This window comes from Sebastes umbrosus, chromosome 1, assembly GCF_015220745.1.
Source record: "Sebastes umbrosus isolate fSebUmb1 chromosome 1, fSebUmb1.pri, whole genome shotgun sequence".
In the NCBI taxonomy this organism is placed as follows: Eukaryota; Metazoa; Chordata; class Actinopteri; order Perciformes; family Sebastidae; genus Sebastes; species Sebastes umbrosus.
In genome coordinates, this window is record NC_051269.1 from 13,094,434 (window position 1) to 13,115,193 (window position 20,760).

Consider the following 20,760-nt stretch of genomic DNA (forward strand, 5'->3'; position numbering starts at 1 on the left):
TTGATTAATTGACTTTCAGCATCATAACAAATCTTCACTTGTTTTTATATTTTGCCACTGAATATAACACCACAGTAACTTTAAAATGCACCCTGACATTGGAAAACTTTGCTTGAATCAATTTTGTTTCCATAAAGGAGCCTTTTAGACTGACTTCAGAAGGGCTACGAAGTCAAAAGAGGGAAACTGTTGACTCTCTCGCTCCCTCTCTCTCACACACACAAATTGCCAGTCGGTCTGTCTGCGTTGTGATGAATTCAATGAGACATAAACACGTGAAGGTCAGTGACCACATCTCTCCATCACCATGTCTACGTGACTAAAGAATGTGTGAACACATCTATAGGTTTCTTCATATTTCTGTCCGTCTCCGCAGACCTCCGTCTGGTTGTGATAAGGGTGTGTGTGCATGTGTGGGTGCGTATATATGCGTGTGTGTGTGTGTGTGTGTGTGTGTATATTTGTGTGTGTGTTCATCTGTTCCAAGACAACAGCATCTCGTCTCCGTCTCAGTGAGGGAGACAACAACTGTTTTACTCATCACCACGCAACAGGAAATCTATTCACACTCAGATAAGCATGTTCAAGACCGCCGTGTCAAACTGTGCTGCTCCTAAATGAAGCCAGATGAGCGGAGCACTCAGCTGTCACCTGGATCTACACATTTGACACAGACAGGGGTAATACATACTGTATACTGCCACAAGAAAATGGGCAGTCATTCCCTGCAGTCATGTACATGGGCAATGAGATGTTCCTTGATGTGATTATTTAGAACTCTTCCTGTGTCAGTTCGGCCAAAATAAAACAATAAACAGAACCTAAGGTTCACAGAAAGACATTTCACCAAATGTGACATTCCTTGAGCGCATTAGCATGATTAACAAATGATACAGAGCCTTTAGATATTGCATAAAAGTGACAGAGAATAAAACCAGAGGTTGGTTGAAGGAAAGCACGCTAAGATGTGAAAATGAGATCACGTGGCCAGAATTAATTGCAATTGCTGATGAAGAAGCTCAATGCCCTTCAGCATTTTGCCACCAACTTGCAGGCGGTTCGATGTGATATTAAAACACTACGTGATGCATGCCTAGACTGAGCAAAAAGCAGAGGAAAGAAACTATCCAATCGCTCAGCATGTCTAAAAGAAACAATTGAAACTGTGACATTGTGCACGTTTGTGTCAGTCTATCACCAATGTAGATATTGTCCGACCAAAAAAATTGTCATTATTGCAGTAATATAACTGGATCAACTTTCAACCTTCTGCCCTTTCTGTCAAATACTGTTTGTGCTAAAATGGTTTACAATTTAGCTATGTGGCAAAATATATATTTGGATTAAGTGAACAAAAGTAATCTGTAAACAAAAACTATGCAGACGATTCGACAAGTGGATTAATTAAACATCCTGAATAGAGCAGTAGAGTCAGTGATTACTCCTCCACTGCGACAGTAATAACTTCAGGTCAGAACTATGAAGACGTTCAGGTCATATGCTCCCACATAACAACTTGGACGTTAAATTAGTCAAATATGCTGATACAACCACCCACCTAACTCCAATTCTATCACCACTGTTTTCATCAGCAGTGTCCTTTTTTTAAGGATATCACAAAATAAATAAACACTTTTTCCTCACACAGAGATTCAGGGGAAATAGAGCAGACGAGTCACTGGTGTAGCGATGAACTGCTGTGCAGGACACATTCATGTAAAGCTGAGGTGGACAGTGCAGTTACATGGTATCTGTTTTAAACCGCTCTGCCACCAGGAAACAATTCTTTTCAATCATTTTACAGAAGCTCTATACACCTTTATTAATCTCTAAACCTGATGAATGAATAAAACACAGTATCAGTAGATGTCCTTGTTTTTGCCTTTTACTATGGTGCTTTATTCTTCTGCTATTCTAATTTCCTGCTCTGATCTTCTGTTAGAGGCTTTACAAAGACAGGGAGAGAGGGAGGGAGAGTGAGAGAGAGAGAGGTGGAGAGATGGAGAGAGCGAGATGGAGAGAGAGGAGACAATAGAGCAGTTCTGCTGAGCCTACAAGCTCCACCAAGACTGGATTAACTCTTGTTGAGAGTACGACTTATAGCTTTGTATTAAAACAGCTGCTTAAACACACAGCATTCACTGGTCCGCACATAAACACACACATGCTCATACAGAAACGCAGAGGCAAAATTGGATGTAGACATATGTGCATACAGATAAACACAGGGTTTCGCCTGCATGGTGTTTCTGTTGATGGCTTGGAAAGCTAGGTGATCGTGGGGAAAAAGTTGCTGCGGAAAATGAAGAAAGGCGTCTTTCTTTAAAAACAAAATATAAAAATCACTTGTTGTAATCACTTGAATTATGGCATCATGACTAGTAAACAGTAAAATAGTTTATACAGTACCTTTATTCAACTTATTACATACCATCCTTTGCAATGTGACATGTGTACATAGCGGCGATGTTGATTGCTATATTGCTAAAACAATATATTGTTCGGCAAACTCAACACGTCCTGTGCCGCCGTAGCCTTTACGCGGAGCCAGGGAAAACCCTGGTGCGCACGAGTGTACACACACACACACACACACGTGCGCGTGCAAACACAGCACACACAGTAACCACCCTCCTAATGAATCACCTGGAGTGGAAAAACCAACAGTGGAAAATTTCCTGAGGCCCAAATTAAACTCTTAGTCTGACACAGCGAGCCATCAATACACCCTGCAAGCTGCATACGAACCCATTCATCACTCTACACGTATGTACATGCACACACAAACACACACACATAGAGTAGGTTCCTCACCTGAAATGTTCTGAGAATAGAGCAGAAAAGTGAAGAGAGGTGAAAAAAGCAGCGACAGAGATGTGTAAAACTCAAAATTTCTTCTCCCTGCCTTGGATATATAGAGTGATATGTGGGGTAAAAAGGGCCACACCAACAGAGGATAGCTGTAACTAAACCAAAAGCACCTTAAAGACACCTGATAAAGACATTTAAGGTGATCTTAGCAGAGGATATAAAAAACTGAATGCTAAATCTTCACAATAAAAGGGGCAACAGGCAGGTTGATGTACTGAGAGTTAAAAGGCCAAGTTCACCCTCTTGTAGCAGCAAGCATCTGCTAAATCTCCCCGAATCCATCTAGAAACCGTTACTGCTCCGGGGACGCTGTTGTATATCTGACCATGTGAGACTTCATTCAGCTGGTTTTATGTGTGAACGACGGTGATGACTGCACTAGTAACAGTAAAAGTTTCCAGTTGAGAAAGAGCACAAGTCATGTCGTTTGCTCAACGTGTACCAAGTCAAACACAGGTGTAACTAATCACATTAACGATGGCTACATTTCATGTACTTGCACCAGTGCCAGCGCTCTGCTATGATGATGCATGCTGGCACATTTAACGGAGCCAGCGGTAATGTTATTAGTTACACCTGTGCTTTGAAAACTCAAAATATCTGCCATTAGAATCGTCTATTGTGTTAATTGAGAAACTGGATTCTCCAACACTTTTATATGATTTTTTTCCAACATTGGTACAAAATGCTAAGGATAAGAGGAGGAACTTATACCAAACAGTGGTGTTTTATTATTTGTTAAAATGCTACCCTTAGTGCTGAATGGTTAATTGTTTTTATGTAGAAATCCCAAAGAGCAGTGCTTTTCATTACAATTTACATGACATAATCGTAATCAAAAGGGTTTAAAGGTGTAGCGGGTAAAAGTTTAAACTGGCAACTGTTGATTTTACCGGCTACAATATAATATATGACGACTGTCATGACCAACAGAGTGGCAACAGAGTCTCTTTCTCCAACAATCTAATTGAACGCATCACGTCAATTTCAGACAGGAAGCTTGGCACTTGTCAAATGTAAAAGATAAGACAACAGAGTGTTTGGAAACTCACAGTAAACTTATAGTCACACAGCATCGTCACTTTAAGCTCATCATCTTGATATCTCTGAACTGGGACCTTTGGGATTCAAAGCTGTGACATAGTCGGTCTGAGGCCCTGTCTGCAAGTATACAGATATTTTTGAAAACAGATATTTTCCTCTACTTTTTGGCCTCTGGTCCGAACACAAAGAGAGTTTTAGGTTCACTAAAATGGAGATTTTTTTGAAGGTGCAGATTTTTCAAAGCTCCAGTTTGTTTGTATCTGAGTGGACATGTAAAACGGAGCGTTTGGGAAACAATGACGCCATCTCCTCAATTTGCGTATGCGCATTGTTGCTTTGTGTCATGAGCAAGCGCCAGTAACCAAATAAATAGGTATCAAATATGCATAAAGAAATAATTAGCTACTACCGTTTTCCTATTGTTTGAGGAAAATAAGCTCCCTACGCATGACCAGAATCTTCTTCTCTGTTATTTGACGATTTGTTGAGGGGCCGTTATCGCCACCTACCGACGTTTTGTGTTCCAGTGTGGACAGATATTTTGTAAAACGAAGGTCGCATGGACAGAATTTTTTTTTAAGCACATGGGAAAAATATCCATTTTCAAAAATATCCTTCTACGTGTAGACAGCCTAAAGCTCTTGTTGGCTGAAGCAGCTACAGTGCAGAGCTGTCAACATTAGAGGTTGTGACCTTGATCTAAAAACAATGTCAGATTAAATTTACTTGGAGTTTGTTACTATTACCATAACTGGCAAACTATGCAGCTGATACAATTAGATATATGAATGAATGAATATAATATACTGTTTATATATTGAATGTTATTCAGTAGTCAAGTTAATGTTATATCTTAATAAATGTGAGCTAGATTGGTAATTCAGGATTTTCAGATTGATTCAGGCTGATGCATCAAAATTTGTCAAAAGAATTGCAGCGATTCAACTGAAAAAATTGCGGGAAGAAGACACATACTGTTAGTAACAACAACATGGACCCAGTACAATACACTGTGTGTTGACACCAGCTGTCTCTATTTAACATGCCTCTGAGTTTAAATTGACTGTTTAAGGATAATGTCTATGTTTTACTTTCCGATCATCCAGGTCCGCCCTTTCCTTTACATTACTCCTAGCACAGCTGGCTATAATAGATGTTGTTGTTCGGCCACAGAAGAAGCCGTATTCTGCCGTACATTATTGTACAGTGTGAAAAAAAACTCCACTGATCTTAAAGCTGAAGTAGATTGGAGCAAATATGATTAAAAAAAGTTTATTTTAATCTGTGACAGTAGTACATGAAGCAGGTAACCTGAAAATGTGCCTCTGTGTCCTCCTGTGCTCCTAACGGCATCTGCAAGATTTCACAGACCGGAGGAAAACAAGCACTAAGATCTGACATGTGATTGGTCAAAGTCTCCTGTCACGGGCTAAATTTTTTAAAGCCTGAAAAAAAAAATAATAATAAATAAATTGAAAAACAGAGCCATGAGGAGGTGCAGAAGTCTAGTTTTCTCTCAGAACACTTGAATTACAATATGCTGAAAGGTTACTATGGAATTTTTGCCCCATGATGCCAAAAACATTCTGCCTGCTGAAGTTTTAACATTCTGCAAGCAAAGACAATAACTCATACATGCCTTCTGAGGCTTAATCACAATTATAAATTAAATTATAAACAATATCTCTCTCTTTAGGTGAAACTGGAGTGTGGGTGTCATAATATAACTACATAAGATGTAGACAAATCTTTTCACCAACTGCTGACATCTAAGTTAATTACAGTGGAGCAAACATTTCATGACAAACGGCTAGTGACGCTTTCTGATGAATGAAGCTGTGATGTGACTCAGCTCTGACTTATGTTTTTGGCCGCGGCTATAGCTTACAGAATCAAATCACTAAACCCTTTTATTAATGCAAACTCTGATTTTCCATTTCTCTCTGACAGCTTCCCCCACTCTTTATATATATATAACCCCTTTCTCTCCCTGCTACTCTTTTGTCTGCCGCTTTCTCCACATTTCTCCTGATCCTCATCTCTTTTAATCTCTCTCTGTCTGTACGGTAACAAGGATGAACAGGTGTCTGTTAATGGCTCTTAAATTTTCATTATTCTCATGCCTCCACTTCTCATCTTTTTGTGTCTCCACTGCATGCGCTCATGTTGTCTGGCTCGCTCACGGGCTCACCCCGTTTCCCCACTCGCTACCTTTCCCTCTCCCTCCTCGCTGATGCTCTCTCGCTCCACTAGACCATTAGGCTCTCTTTAACTCCGTTGCTATCTTGTCTTCAACACTCCCTTGTCACACCCCCCTGCCTTTCCCTCTTTCCCCTGCTGTCAAACGCATTCAACTCCCGCTGTCAGAACAATGCCACCTGCCTTTCCATACCAGCAGCTTTAAAAATGAACACACACGACCACAAACTATATCAGAAACTGCAGTCTTCAGTGCAATGCTCTTAGATCTTAAATATATCCTCGAGGATTGTTTCACCGCTCGTTGAGTCTTTAATTAAGGAGAGTGCCAGTAAAGTTTTGGTCTGCTATAGCACAGTTACAGCAGCCTACTAGCTGTAAATGAATAAAATAACGGTGGAGGAGATAGAAGTTCATACAGCTACTGCAGTCTCAGAACTCCCTCCCTGCTCTTCAATCCACATCCTAAAGCCGAGCAGAGCTGTGCAGTGATGTGTGTGTGTGTGTGTGCTGTGAAGGGAAGCCTGCTGCGAGTGTGCAGCTCGTCTGTCTGCACACGTGAGTGGGAGAGAGACCCAGATGTGAAGCTAGAGACAGGAAGGGGGGATGGGGTTGAGGAGGGGATGGATGGCGGGATTAGGGCGGATGTGATCAGAGAGAGCTGATCTGCCTGTCAGCAATGGTTGGCACTCACGCACACACCGATGCATCTTTTTCTCACACGCCGAAACAGCGGCACATAAAGAATTTGCTCAGCTGTGTTGAGCGCAGAGACGGCCTGACTGAACCACCCACTCTCTCGATGTTTAGGTGGAGAGGCCTCATTTTAAAGATGGCTCATTGTGTTTAACAAATAGGCCTGCATGTTCCTGGTACAGCGCCCATCGCTGGCAAATTATCACGGAGCGTCGCATCCAAGTACATTAAAGGATCAGCATATCAAATTAGCTCTTTATGAAATCCCCGTGGGTTTGATTGTGAAGAGGGCAGCAGCCATGGGTGGCCTTTACCTCTGTATGAATAAGCACAGCATTACTGTCTCATTAGTCAATTTCTTCCTGGTGACATGAATCATAAGCAAAGGCGGTTGTGTGTAATGCTGGATGTTCGGAGGGATGGGTTTAACACCTATAGGTCGCATTAGATGATTTAAACTCAGACTAGAGGGCTGAAGTCCAGGCAGGCCACTGCACCACGAGCCTCAGCCGACAATTATCTCATTGAGATTCTTTGATCTGTCTTTTCTGAAAGGCTTAACCTGTGGTTTTCTTTAAATATTATAAGCTTAATAATAGGTATCTGTCTTTAATGATGAATTGATTATTTTGCGAGAATACAAACACAACATATCCCATGATGTCAAAGCCTCGAGGGAACTGTAGTTGTTAAATGCTGTTCTGGAAAATGGGAAAATATTTTTGAATGTAGAAGATCAGGTTGTTGTCAGACGCCGTTTGTAGCTATACCTATGAAGAGTTATGCACTGTAATTCCTATATATCCAACAAAATCAACTCGTATGTAATCAATGTAATCGTGAACCAGAAAGTATAAAGAGCAACAAACGCTGCAAAGAAAGGAGGTCGGGGTGGATGGGTGGGTGAAAAAACACCGGACTTTCACCCAGGAGACCGCCGTTCGTACCGCATGTGAAACCAGAAGTCAACGTTGACTTGTCACGTAACTTCCGTACTTAAGTTACGCCACTTCTGGAGTTATTTTAACTCAAACCACGATCTTTTCTTAAACCTAACTAAGTAGTTTTGTTGACTATATGCATGTACGAGCGGATATTAACACGTGTTGCTGGACATACGTAGGAAAACGCACGAAAAATGAAGCATAACTTTTCGTAAGATATCATACAAGACGTTGAAAGAGGATATGTTGAGAAGATACACTCAGTTGCCAATTTATTAGGTACACCTAGCTAAAACTAATGCAGTCCTGCAATAAATCCTCATCTTTATGAAGGTTATATTGTTGTTGTTTGTTTGGAGAGGTTTAACTGTATTGTTTTATACTGGCAGGTGTTAAGTTATTTTGTCATATATTAATAAGGATAGGCTAAAATAATAAAAACACCTCTCTGTATAATGCAATACAGTTCAGCAGCACCACAAAGTACATCCTCCAAAATAATCATACAGTTGAATCAACCCCTTTCTTAAACAGTTTCAACAAAAACTGAACATTATATCCTTCATAAAGGGAGGATTGGGGTATTAAGGCTGTATTAGTTTTAGCTACCTGGCAACTGAGTGTACATTAACATGCGCAACTTGCTGCTTAGTGCTTGACGTTCATGTCCTACAAAACTTTTTATCAATTTAGTTTTTGTTGTTTACATTAAATTAGTACCATTAATTATCTGCAGTCAAATGTCCCAGAATAAGAGGGGGAAAGGAGGCGGAGGTCCCATTGGTCATTTCAATTTTTGCATATGAAATGTAAAGTTGAGTGTAAACAGGCTGATAATATTCAAATGTTGTGCTTGTCTTTAATTAGATGCAGTCTGGCTGTTGGACATATGAGCCGCTGCAGTCTGTTCCACAACTCCTTTCACGGCTGCTTTCAGAAAGAACATCCTGTTTACTATATTCTGCCTCTCTGAAAATAAGTCAGTTTACAACAGCACATTAGATCCACTTCTCCTACATTAGAATTAGGGCTGAACAATATTAGAAAATAATCAAATTGCAGTTTTTTTAGACCAATATTGCAATTGGGATTCAGTATGCATTTTTTTTATCTTATCTTCTGTATTATTCAGTACACAAGCAATAACTCAATGTATGACCAACACAACACTGGAGACAGTCAACATATAAACTGCTCTTTCCTGTAGGCCAGGCCTGCATGTTGTGATGAAACAAGATGAATAACATATCTTTATAAACCTTCAGTCACAGTGGAATATTATAACTTGTAACTTCAAGCCTGGTAAACATGTAATAGAATCATCATGATTTACCTTTTTTAATAAAATCTGAAAAAAAGAACAACAAAACACTACAGGACAACAGACCTGCTGTGAACATTAATATATGAAAAATAAATATGAATCTTACAGATCTCCAGTCAGTTAAAGTAACAAATCACACAAACTAAAATGCAGAAATATAAAAAAGATCAAATCTCAACACCTGCATATGGCTCTGCCACTCTAAACATCTAAACAGCAGTGATCCCTGCTGGGTGGTAGTCAGCCTACTTGACACACTGGTAGTCGGGTTTTTAGCCACGCAAGCGTCATATGCGGCCTTGTGACAATACCGGACTCTGTGGAGTAGGGGTCTCCAACCTTTTTTCCTCTAAGAGCTACTTCGACAAAATGAAAGTAGCCGAGAGCTATTCATATTTATATTATTAGTAACATTTATTCACATTGCTCAGCTTCACCCAAACCAGCTGAATAAGCTTCTTTTGTGTGAACATTTAGAAAATGTTGATATCCAACACTCGCATTTTGTATCAAAACATCTTAAATTCAGCAGCATGTGTATGTTTTTTTTCTGTATGCATTTCTTTACATTTTCAATGTGTCAAGCTCACACTATTAACTTCACATCAGATTAATGTCATAGAAAATAAAACAATGTTGTTACTTATTTAACTTGTCCTTATTTTCTGTCTGTCCACATATCACTGTATCACATCACTTCCCTTCACATTCCCTTCATCCTCTGTAGTTCACATGCACTCGTCATTCACATTCGTGGAAAAAAAACTCTGTTTCCCATTCCTCATGAAAGTAGTATGTTTTTTTGCCTTTTCTCGGCCTGGCTATTTTCCATGGTCATTGTCAAATCTGGTGTGTGTGCTTGCTAGCCTGCTAACATCGCCTAACGTCACTGATGTCACCAAAGTTGGCAGCAGCGTAACTCGTTTAATTGACAGCTGATTGGCAAATAATCAGTTTGTGTCAGAAGGAGGCGGTATGTCTGTGAACTGGATTGGATAGAAATTTAGGTTTACCAAGTGACTTTGTCTTATCAAACTTGTTTACATATTCTTTAAACCTTTGGCGAGCGACTCAGAAACTTGTCGCGAGCTACTAGTCGCTCGCGAGCGACATGTTGGAGACCCCCGCTGTAGAGCATCTTCTTGTCTAAACTCAAAATAAGTACAACCGACATGCTGTTCCTCTTTGACACTAAAGTAAAAAGTTACCGCTTGCTCTTCAGTGTTCGGTCCTGCCAAGGTCTTTTTCACATGGTAGTACTGCTAGCATCAAAGCTTGCACGTGATATTTTACAAGTTTGTTTTCTTCCAATACTCTCATTCGCATAGGTCACGTGGAGCATAGGGCAGCGTGTGTGCACATGAAGCCCACAAGGCTAGGTGTTTCCGACCCTATAGTCGTTTAGATTAGTCGTGTCCGATCGGACTTGAAGCTGTTGTTGGCACTTACTCACGTTGCTCCCTCCTATCTAGATCCTTGCTTGCGTATGAACTCTCAGATGTACGTCGCTTTGGACAAAAGATAAATGAAACTGCAGAATTGTAGATTGTGTAGCATTAATAAAAACAAACAATCGCAGCTTTTGTCGTTTGAAAATTGCGTTCTATTTAGGACTGCACAATTAATCCAATATTAATCGTAATCGTGATTTTGCCTTCGCACAATTACATGAACATGATCAACTGCAATATTGACGTTTAAGATGCGTGCTCCGCTCATAGAAAACTCCGCTGCATATCAAATCAAGCACTTTTGGGGAGCTGTCGGAAGGACCAGTCTCATTTTGATGCAAAGATTTGTACATTAGGAATATAGCACAGCATGGAAGTGAAAGATGGCCTCTGTTTATTTAAATGTCAATTTTGGCCCATAATCGTGCAGCCCTAGGTCTATTACATGCGATGCGATATTGGTTTGAATTTGATTAATCGTTCAGCCCTAATTAGAGTACCTCTCTCTGTTTTAAATACTCTCCTTTTAAACTCTAACTAAAGCCTTTGAAGACTCTTTCCAAGAGAGAAGGAAAACGAACACATTTAGGCAAGTTGGTGACATTTTTCTCCTCGCTGCTTCCTCTCAGGCAACACGTGTCTGAGACTTGCGGCAGTTTATGAGAGATGAAAGGGCCTGTATTAATAATAAATTATGAATGGATAAATAATACATGAAAAAGGAAAATCTAGGAAGCTGGCACTTCCAGGTGCAGCTACTACCATTACTTTAACTGTAACAACTGGCAGATAACAACTCATCAAAGAGGATGAAAGAAATGTCAGGAACTAACTCAGCTTAGTGAGGTTAATGAGGTTAATGCGTGCATGCGTGTTTGCGTGCGTGTGTGCGTGTATACACTCTAACTGTAAATAAATTAGAGCATTATCTGAATAGTGCTCATCGCAGTCAAAATATTTACTTGGTATTAGCAGGAATTAGTGTGTGAAGTGAAATGCCAAAGCAGCATGTATTATTATTGTTTCAATCAATTTTTAATGTATTTATTATGACTTGAAGTTTCAATTAAAACTGAGTGATCTTTGTGGATACGATTCCTGCCACTGAACAAGCGCTCATGGTAACAGCAACACTAGTAACATGCTTAACGTGCAGCAGTCAACAAAAGCCAAAAAAAACTAAAAGGTCAAACTCCACCAGGGCCGGTTCTGACATGTTTCCCTCCATCAGTCAAATCTAATATGTAGCCAAACTAACACTTGTTGCCTTTACAGAAACTTGATGAATCACTATATTTATGCGTGGGGGTTTGCATTGATTTGTTTCCACATTATGTATTCCTACCTCTGTATTTTGAATCTACTCAGCCATTGAAATGCTCTGCATGCACATACAAACTGCATCATTATCATCACAGGCATGAATGAGACCAATTTCCATATAGCTATTGTAATAGCACTTTTGCTGTCTATCAGATTATGCAATTATGGAAGGCCAGTGACTGTGCATACACACATCACTTCAAAATGTGTCTTGTCAATGCATGTTCTCTCTAGGAGATATAGAGCCAACACAAACAGTTGAACCATTAGTTTCTTAATCAAGCTGATGTCAAGTAAAAAGCTGAAGCATCAGACAGCTGTATTTGAAAAAACATATTTCCCAAAGAAAGGGTTCGGTGAGGTTTCACAAGAACAGGAGTTCTCAGAAGATGAGAATACATTTCAGACATTGCACTAATCATCTCTCTCCCCAAGATCCAACTGCCCATTTTCTAATCACCCTTCGAGGCACGTCTGTAATAACAGCTGTCGAGTGGAGGAGCTATTAAAATCAATTTAGAAAGGCACAGTCAGACAGAGGAGAAGAAAAAGAGCCCCAAAGGGTCCGTGGGATGGCACAAAGAAAAAAGGACATTAAAATCTACACTGCTCAGGACAATGTGAAGGAGATGTTAGCAATAACCATCCTCACATAGCTGATGCTGCTGAAACGTTTGCATACACTAATCCTGAGTTAGAGAAACATCTGACATCAACATCTTGTTTGTCATTACCGAGCTGCTAAAGGAACATTTGTTGAAAATTTTCCTAAATCTTTTGTAATTAAGTTTCAATGTAATAAGATACTGACATGTACATTATAAGAAGTGTTCCTTACCACTGCATTTTATCCATATCAATTATATCTAAGGATTCAATGCTTTACGTACTACAGTCTTTAAGATTCGCTTAAAGATTTGTCTTTCAAAGCCGTTAACTAACATAAAACTTCAAAGTTATTAAGATTCCCAGTTAGTGATACTAGTACTGGTTTAATATCACACCATGTCTGTTTTTCCACCTGTTACATTCATTATTAGTCATGAGTCTTGTGCTATTCTTGATTTCCAATAAAGTGTAAAGGCAAGACAGCATCACTGTGGGTGGATCTTCTAGCAGAGCGATCAATAAGAGAAAGCAAAGTCAGGGAGGGTGTGTGTGTGTGTGTGAGGGAGAGAGAGAGAGAGAGAGAGAGAGAGAGAGAACCTTGGCTGTGCCCTTGTTGATGTAAGTAACACTGTAGCAGTCAAAGGGGTTGAAATCCAAACCATTGGTTCCCCAGCCAGCCTGTGACACCCTGTCCCCTTTGTGTGTGTGTGTGTGTGTGTGTGTGCGTGTGTGTGTGTGTGTGTGACATCTGACAAGGTCTTTTAATATTTAAACATTGCTAATAGCTGCACTACTCTCTCACTTTCTGTTTGTTTCAACGTTTATCTTTAGGTTAAAATCTTTGGGTTTGAACTTTTCTGTCACCTTCATGTTTTTTTAACTCTTTTCGCAAACACACACACACACACACACACACGAGGGATGCACCAATATGGCAAAAATGATAACCACAGTTATTTTGATAAATATTGAGATCATGATTATTTATCAAGATGATTCATTGGTTTCAGGGACAAAATATTTTAATTACACTTTCACATTTGGATAAACAGAGCACTGCTTTCACTTTAATGTTGTGCTACATTCCTGCTAATTTACCAATCTTTGAATCACATTAAAACTAGTCCTTATTCACAGTGCATCTCCTAAAAGCAAAATATAAATAAAATTGTACCAAAACCTTTTACCCAAACTTAAATCAACAGTGCACTGCTTTCACTTTCACGTTGTGCTACATTCCTGCTAATTAACAAGTCTTGGCATCAACATAAGACTTAAAATGATGCTCTTCTTCACCTGAATTGGGCAAAATGAGTAACAGTATCTAACTCTTCTGCAGCTGCAACACTTTTTCAAAGTTTTTCACAGGCTGCCACTGTAGACAGCTCTCCAAAAGTGAAGCTAAAACATATCGATCACTCCCTGCTGGCTGGCTGTTAGTTTAGGAAGTGCTTGATTTCATATGCAGCAGAGTTTTCTATGAGCGCAGCACGCATTTTAAACGTTAATATTGCAGTCGATTACTAATATTTCATCAAACATTACACCACACACGGGGATCATGAGGCGCATTCCTAACTAGTTGACTGGAGCAGACACTGGGGACCTATTGATTTCAACGGCATTGAAAATATGATTTGGCTGTAGAAAAAAAGTGATTAACGTGATTAACTTATACACAATGTTTAACTTTATAGATTAAAGGGACTATTTGTAACTTTCAGAAATGCTTCTTAACAGCGACACCTGTGGCCGTGAAATCAACGAAAGTCAGCGTCGGGCTCGCGCTTGCTCGCTCTCAATATACCTGAACGAGCATCACTCAAAACAGTGAGGCGACACACGTCAGCTAAAACCACAATATCACTCTATATTTCAGCTGCTTGGCAGTAATGTTAGCTGACCAGATGAAGGTCTCTCCATGAACATGATTTAGATCTGATCCTAGTGTTGGCTTTTCCTGCCTAAGTGCAGGCTGAGGCAGCGGGGCTCTGCAGCGTGTCTCCCTGCTCTCTCCGCCCGCAGCCGGAGAGAGCAGAGGAGACACAGGCACCCGGTTGGTAACGAGAAGACAACGTAAATCTCTGTAGAGCTCCGTCACTTCACAAGACACGGAAAACCTCTGTTGGTCTGGAGGAGCTGCAGCATTTATTTCTGCACAAACGTCCCCTGTACATTCACTAGATATTCTCAGAGCTAAACTCACTCTTCTGCAGTGTGGAGTGAGCGCGCGTTCACGTCTAGAGGTGGAGCGAGCTGAGCTGTCTGAGTGAAGGCGAGCAGGCAGAGGAGGAGGGTACAGCAGCTACACGCGAACGCGCATATGCGAGCGCGCATGTGTGACGACCCGCTACATTTATGCGCGTACAAAGTTACAAATAGTCCCTTTAAATTGTGATCAATTTTGACTGTTTCCTGAGTGTTAACTAGCCTAACTTTAAACTTTCATTTAAACGTCAGGGAAATAGTTGTTAGGAACATCCCTAGTTGGAACAGTGAAAAGACTAACCAAGTTTTGGTGAGTCTGATTTTGTTTCTGTTGAGTTTGAATAAACCACTTAGCAACTGAACCGAGCGCTGACTACAACAGAGCGCGTCCTCTAATGTCGGCAGGAGGAGACTAGTTAGCAGCTGGTGGGCAGCAGAGTCATGTGGTGTGTTTGGCTAATAGCTAATGGGGCTAATACAGCTAACAGAACTAAACACACAGCAGCACAGACAGTCTCTGTTCAGAGGAAGTGTAAAACAGTCAACATGAAGCGTTACACAGTGAACTGCGGTTTAGCTGCACTGAGCTGACCGATGCTACGCTATGATTGGCCAGTCTGCATCTGAGGGGCGGGACTTAGCGAAAGGTCAATTGGGGTTCGTATTCATTCCATCAAACATTACAGCAGTGTTCGTTGCAGACACACCTGGTGGAGATCTGCGACGCTACTGAGTACACCTTTCTAGTTGATAATACATCAGCCTGAACTCTCAAAAAAACAGCAGCTTTGAATTCAGTCTGAAGATACCTGAAGTAAACCCACACTTAAAAACAGTAAATCATGAAGTGTTCAAGCTTTGTGCTTGAAACTGTACGATCACTCATAACTACACTTTCTTCTTGGACAAACTTACACAGCAGCCAGAAAGGGTGTGGTGGAAACAGTGCAAGCAGATGTTCCTACTGATGTTCTATTAAATTACTGTCATGAAAACGGAGGCGATGCTGCCACAAAATGAGCTTTAGTGTCTGGAGGGCTTCCATCTTAATATTGTTATAATATAACTGACATGGCATTTATTAACTCAGAATATTGTCCAAGCCTCTTAGTTGTCATATTACATAAAAACTGTATAAATCAGGATAGTGGAGTGTCACATGTACAGCATCGACATTAGGACTAATAGCAGTAAAGTTTAATATCTAAAGACACTAAAATGAGATTGTATACGACAAGAAAGCATTTTCATTGATATCTTTCATTTTTGTTTATCAGTGCCTCATTTCATCACTGTACTTAATTCATAACACACAATAATCACAGTAATCACAGTGTTTTAAACACAGTCATACTTCATTACTTTTTACTGCTGTTTTTAATTTTCATAATTTGTCATCATCCAAATTTCAAAACTCACCTGAGGAACAGTAAAATATCTCGGTTTTTGAGGACGTAGTCATAAACCGAGCACAGATTAATATTTAATTAATTCCATGTGGTCAGAGAGATGGAAAAAAAACTTCCTCCATATCAAAGTGTAGATGTGGGAATAAGGGGGTATTTCTTGCCCTGCATGTGAGATATGAATGTAGCTTTGAGCCACACTGCAGACTTCAAAGGAAGGATATGCAGGGAGGAAATAAGCCAGCCACACAGGCAGCTTGAAATTCTGAGGGGCATCTGTGCACGTGCATGTGTTTCCTTATGTTTACTTTAGTGCCAGTCGCCACACACGCATGCAAATGTGTGTGCACATTCAATTAGTCTTTTTTGTGCTAATGCGAGCACTTGGACATATTTGTGTGTGCGTGTGTATAAATTTGTGTGTATATACCCTGTGGCCAAACTATAAGATGACCCCACTTTTACATCATTTTGAAGTTTTCATGAGGGTTTTGCTTGAGCAACCCTCAGGAAAAAAATACATACTTTAGCCGCACGACTGGTAAAGCTCTAAGAATATCATAAAACTTTGCTTAATTGTAGACTCTAGTGCCAAAAGGTTTTAGAATCGCTACGGTTATGGAAATCCTTGGGCTTGAAATCAGAAAGTTCCAGATGATCACACAGTGCTATAATCAACCTTTAAGGTGATAAACGATACATGCGCGATTGGGAACAATTCTGCCTCCGCACGGCTCTCAACATGGCGATGGCTGAGCTGACGGCTCGCAGCTAACTGTGTTAACAGCGCTAACAATGAAAACCACAGCAAAACTGCTGACAGAGGTAACAGGGTTAAAACAGGGTGGGACCGGAAACCGTTATCAGCTGTAACCGCCGTATGAGAGCAGTGCAGAGCAGCGGCCGTGAGCGAGCCAGTGGGGCACCTATCTCCCGATTCGATGCTATCATGATACTTGTGTGCCGATTCGATATGTATTCAATTTTGAAGTATTGCGATTCAATATCACGATTTATTGCACTTTTTGTTAACTTTTTTAACACTAGACCATGGGAAAAAGTTGAATCATACACTTCTAGGGACTTTTACTTTGAAAAATATCTAAATTGATAGAGTAAAAATGTTTGATTTTCAGCATGTATGTAGTCAGAGATGTCCTGAAGTCAAATATATTAGCCATTATCAGGCATTATTCATTTTTTCCAGCAACCCAAAAATCAAAAATAAAGACATTTCCCTCAAGAAATTTGTGGTATTTTCTTTTTAATTTATAAGGAACATGTAATGTTTTATACTTCTGGTGACTATAATCCATCAATCTTATTTCCATATATGTATTTTGTATATACAGTTCCCTTTGTTAACACCTTATTTTGAAAACCTGATGTAGTCACATGTGTATACTTCTGCAAAGTTCGTCGCTAGCTCTCCCATCAGCTACGTTCTCTTTATACATCCATGGTCAGCTCCATTGGGGCCTTTTGACTGTATTTAACATTAATGTCAGTATATGGATGCTCTACAGTTGTTGACCGCACGTTACCGCAATACGATAACATTTCCTGTCCATGACAGAGTTAGCACGCAGCTTCAGCCATGATGTCTAGCTCTGCTTTTCCTGGCAATGTGTGAAACCCAAAATGTTTCCATACTTTACTGTAGGTGTAGTGTTTACCACGCTGGATTTAAAATGTTAAGGTGCAGGTCCTATCCACGTGGAACCTCCACCGTTTTCTACTTTTTCATTTCAGCTATCTGACGTCACGCTACTCAGACTACAACAATAAAAGCGGTAACTACCGTCTACCTTCGCATAGACTCAGATAAAGCAAATCTATCGATTCTGGCATTAAAAAATCAATTTCAAAATTGTAGAAAAAAAGGTGAATCGATTTTTCTCCCAGCCCTAATAAATAGATGAATAAAAAGCTGCTGCTGCTTGACAAAGTTGAAGTCAGACAAAACTAATTTTTACATTTTAAAAACCAAGCTTGCTGAAAATCTGACACATGATGTAAAGACTTCCTGATGAGATCTCTAGGTACAGATATATTAACTAAGGACAACAGCAACGTGTGCATGTAAGGGTTATGTGTGTTAGGGAAAGGGAAGGATATGTGCTGCATGTCCATGTCTGGGATAAAAAGTAAAGCTGGATCTAAATGGGACATCAAAGCAGATTTGCTGTCAGTTTGCTGTGGTTGTCTCCAGCTGTTTGAACTTACCTGGCTGCGGAGCCCAGATGGATGGGAGTTAAAAGCGGGGTGAGCCGTGGAGCTGGCAGGTAGCGTCTGCAAGCTGGAAGTAGTTCTATGTTGTAGCCTGGCACCATCACTGCCTTCAGCACAGTCAAAGTTACTCTTCCACACCATTACCTGTAAGGTAAATATAAATTATTGCTTATTCCACAATAATACACCAAAGTCAAATCACCAATAATCTTATCTACAAAGAATGAAATGTGCTGCGTAAAAATAGTTTTGCTTTCTCTTTTTCAAGTTCTTAATTCATTTTCATGACGGTTGTTTCATAAATTGTCAATATAGCTTTCGGTATCACTATCAGAGGTATAAGGAAAGTACATAATATATATAATATATCAACAGACTGTCAATATCATGTCATATCAATAGATCAGTTAGAAGACTAAGTAATCACCTGTTCATCAGAACCTCCAGAGGCAAAATACTCTCCTGTTCTGGAGAAGGCCACACAGGTCACTGGACCCTGGAGTGAGGGGGGAAAGAGAAACACAGAGATGAGAATGGGGGTGATAAAACAGTAAAAACATATCCCAACGTTGCCTTATCTTTCTTACAAAGAGAAGTATCCTGAAACTATAAAGCTGCAAACTGTTTATTCAAGTTGAAAAGGAAAACAATGTAATTATTGCTATGAAATGTTGCGCTCAAAAAACAACAAATCCCAATGAAGAAAAATACACAACAAGCATGGGCAGATCTATGCTGTTGAAATCTACAGCAGATCTCATGAAGTGTGCTAAAACGATTAGTCGGTCGAACAGATTAATTAATCAGCAACTAATTTGATAACTGCTTAATCTCTTGAGTCAGTTTCCAAGCACAAATGACAAACATTAGCTAATCCACATCCAGCTACTCGGATGTGATTATTTGCTGCCTGTCTTTGTCTTATGTGATAACAAACTGAATATCTGTAGGTTTTGGACTGTTGGTCAGACAATTTATAGACAAAACAATTAATAGATAAATAATATAAATAGCCAGATTAAATCAATAATAAAAATAATTGTTAGTTGCAGCCTTGAAAAGAATGAAGCAATCCCTATGAAAATGGTGTAGTCCATGTGCTGCATTCTGCCCATTCATTCATTTTCTAACCCTACATATATTACCTTTGAAAAATATGAATAATTAAAAATGTTTCTTTTCTGCCAAGCAATATAGCTGCAGTGTAAGTGTTAAATACAGGGTGAAGTAAACACTACATAATTTATCAAAATACAAAAATAAAAACAAACACAAAAAAGTTATATATAACATAAAATGAAGAGGATTAAGTGTTTTTTTGTGTCTATAACTTATAGTATTTAGGAAACTCTTCTTTGAGGAAACAAAATTCTGCTCAGAACAGAAACTCCTGCATGTGTGTGTGTGTGTGTGTGTGTGTGCGTGTGTGTTTGTGTGTGTGGAGGAGTGAGTGGGCGTGTGTGGCTGTGGCAGAGCAATCAATAACAAAGAGACTGAGGTGATGTGAGGTCACACATGGTCAGAGCCAAAAAACGATCACCTGCGGATGTCAAGACTTTGGCATGCCCTGTGTGGGTGTATATGAACCTGGAGTGCAGACAGAATCCAGCTTGAAAAACTCAGAAATCACGCTCTCGTTTTTCTCTTTCTTTTCTCTACCTCACAATGCAGAATGGGGTCAACGATTACAGCCTGAGCCCTCTGACTGTGTTCAAAGAGAGGATGAAGGACAGAACAAACAAAAGAAGGGAAAAGAAACAGCCAGGGAGGCTGCTGGGAAGAAAAAAAAGGAGCTGTGTGTCCTGCGGATGGCACCCAGACAGGCTGGTTTGGGTGAGGAATGGTTTCCCAGAAGCACCTGAGAGAAGCAGACAGTGTCACTATGGCAACGCGACGGCCTGACAGACAGCATGTTCTGTCTCTGCTCTGACTAATGCCTGCTGCCAGGCTGGCACTTGCCATGGCCAGACACACACACACACACACACATAAAACACACACACACACGCGCATGCTGATAAATGAACAAGGGTTGCAGAAACCAGACAGGTCCCACATGTTGTTCTCCATAACGTTATGACTAACAAAAACAATGAAATGCTTGAGCTGGTTATGTTTTGTACACCGTTATTTCTTTAAAATTATATATTTAACAGCAGATCTGTGTCTTAGTCTGTGCTGCTATAAAACTGTAATGACGTGGCCTTGTAATGCGTCTAAAATAATAACAAACAAAAGATGATTAAAATCAATCTTGGATATGAATGTCTCCGGTTACACTTCAGAAAGGAGATAAACAAGCACTTAATTGAAAAAAGGCAGAGAGCGTTGGTATCAGATTGGTACTCAGTGTCAACAAATACGTTCAATTTACACATTAGAATTGATATTGGGGAGAAAATGGGATAAGCGCATCACTATATATCTGGTCTTAGGACATCAAAATATGATGA

The 20,760-nt window shown here is 39.9% G+C and overlaps 1 protein-coding gene across 4 annotated transcripts in view; it reads right to left on the reverse strand.

The window, feature by feature from the left end:
* Nucleotides 1-20,760, reverse strand: part of poc1a (POC1 centriolar protein A) — a 48,982-nt gene that overhangs the window by 15,011 nt on the left and 13,211 nt on the right. For all 4 annotated transcript variants that reach the window (XM_037782215.1, XM_037782218.1, XM_037782231.1 and 1 more), the window contains exons 8-9: nt 18,735-18,803; nt 18,302-18,451 (exon numbers count right to left, since the gene is read on the reverse strand). In XM_037782215.1, coding sequence (XP_037638143.1) covers nt 18,302-18,451; nt 18,735-18,803 — 219 coding nt within the window. The remainder of the gene's footprint in view (nt 1-18,301; nt 18,452-18,734; nt 18,804-20,760) is intronic.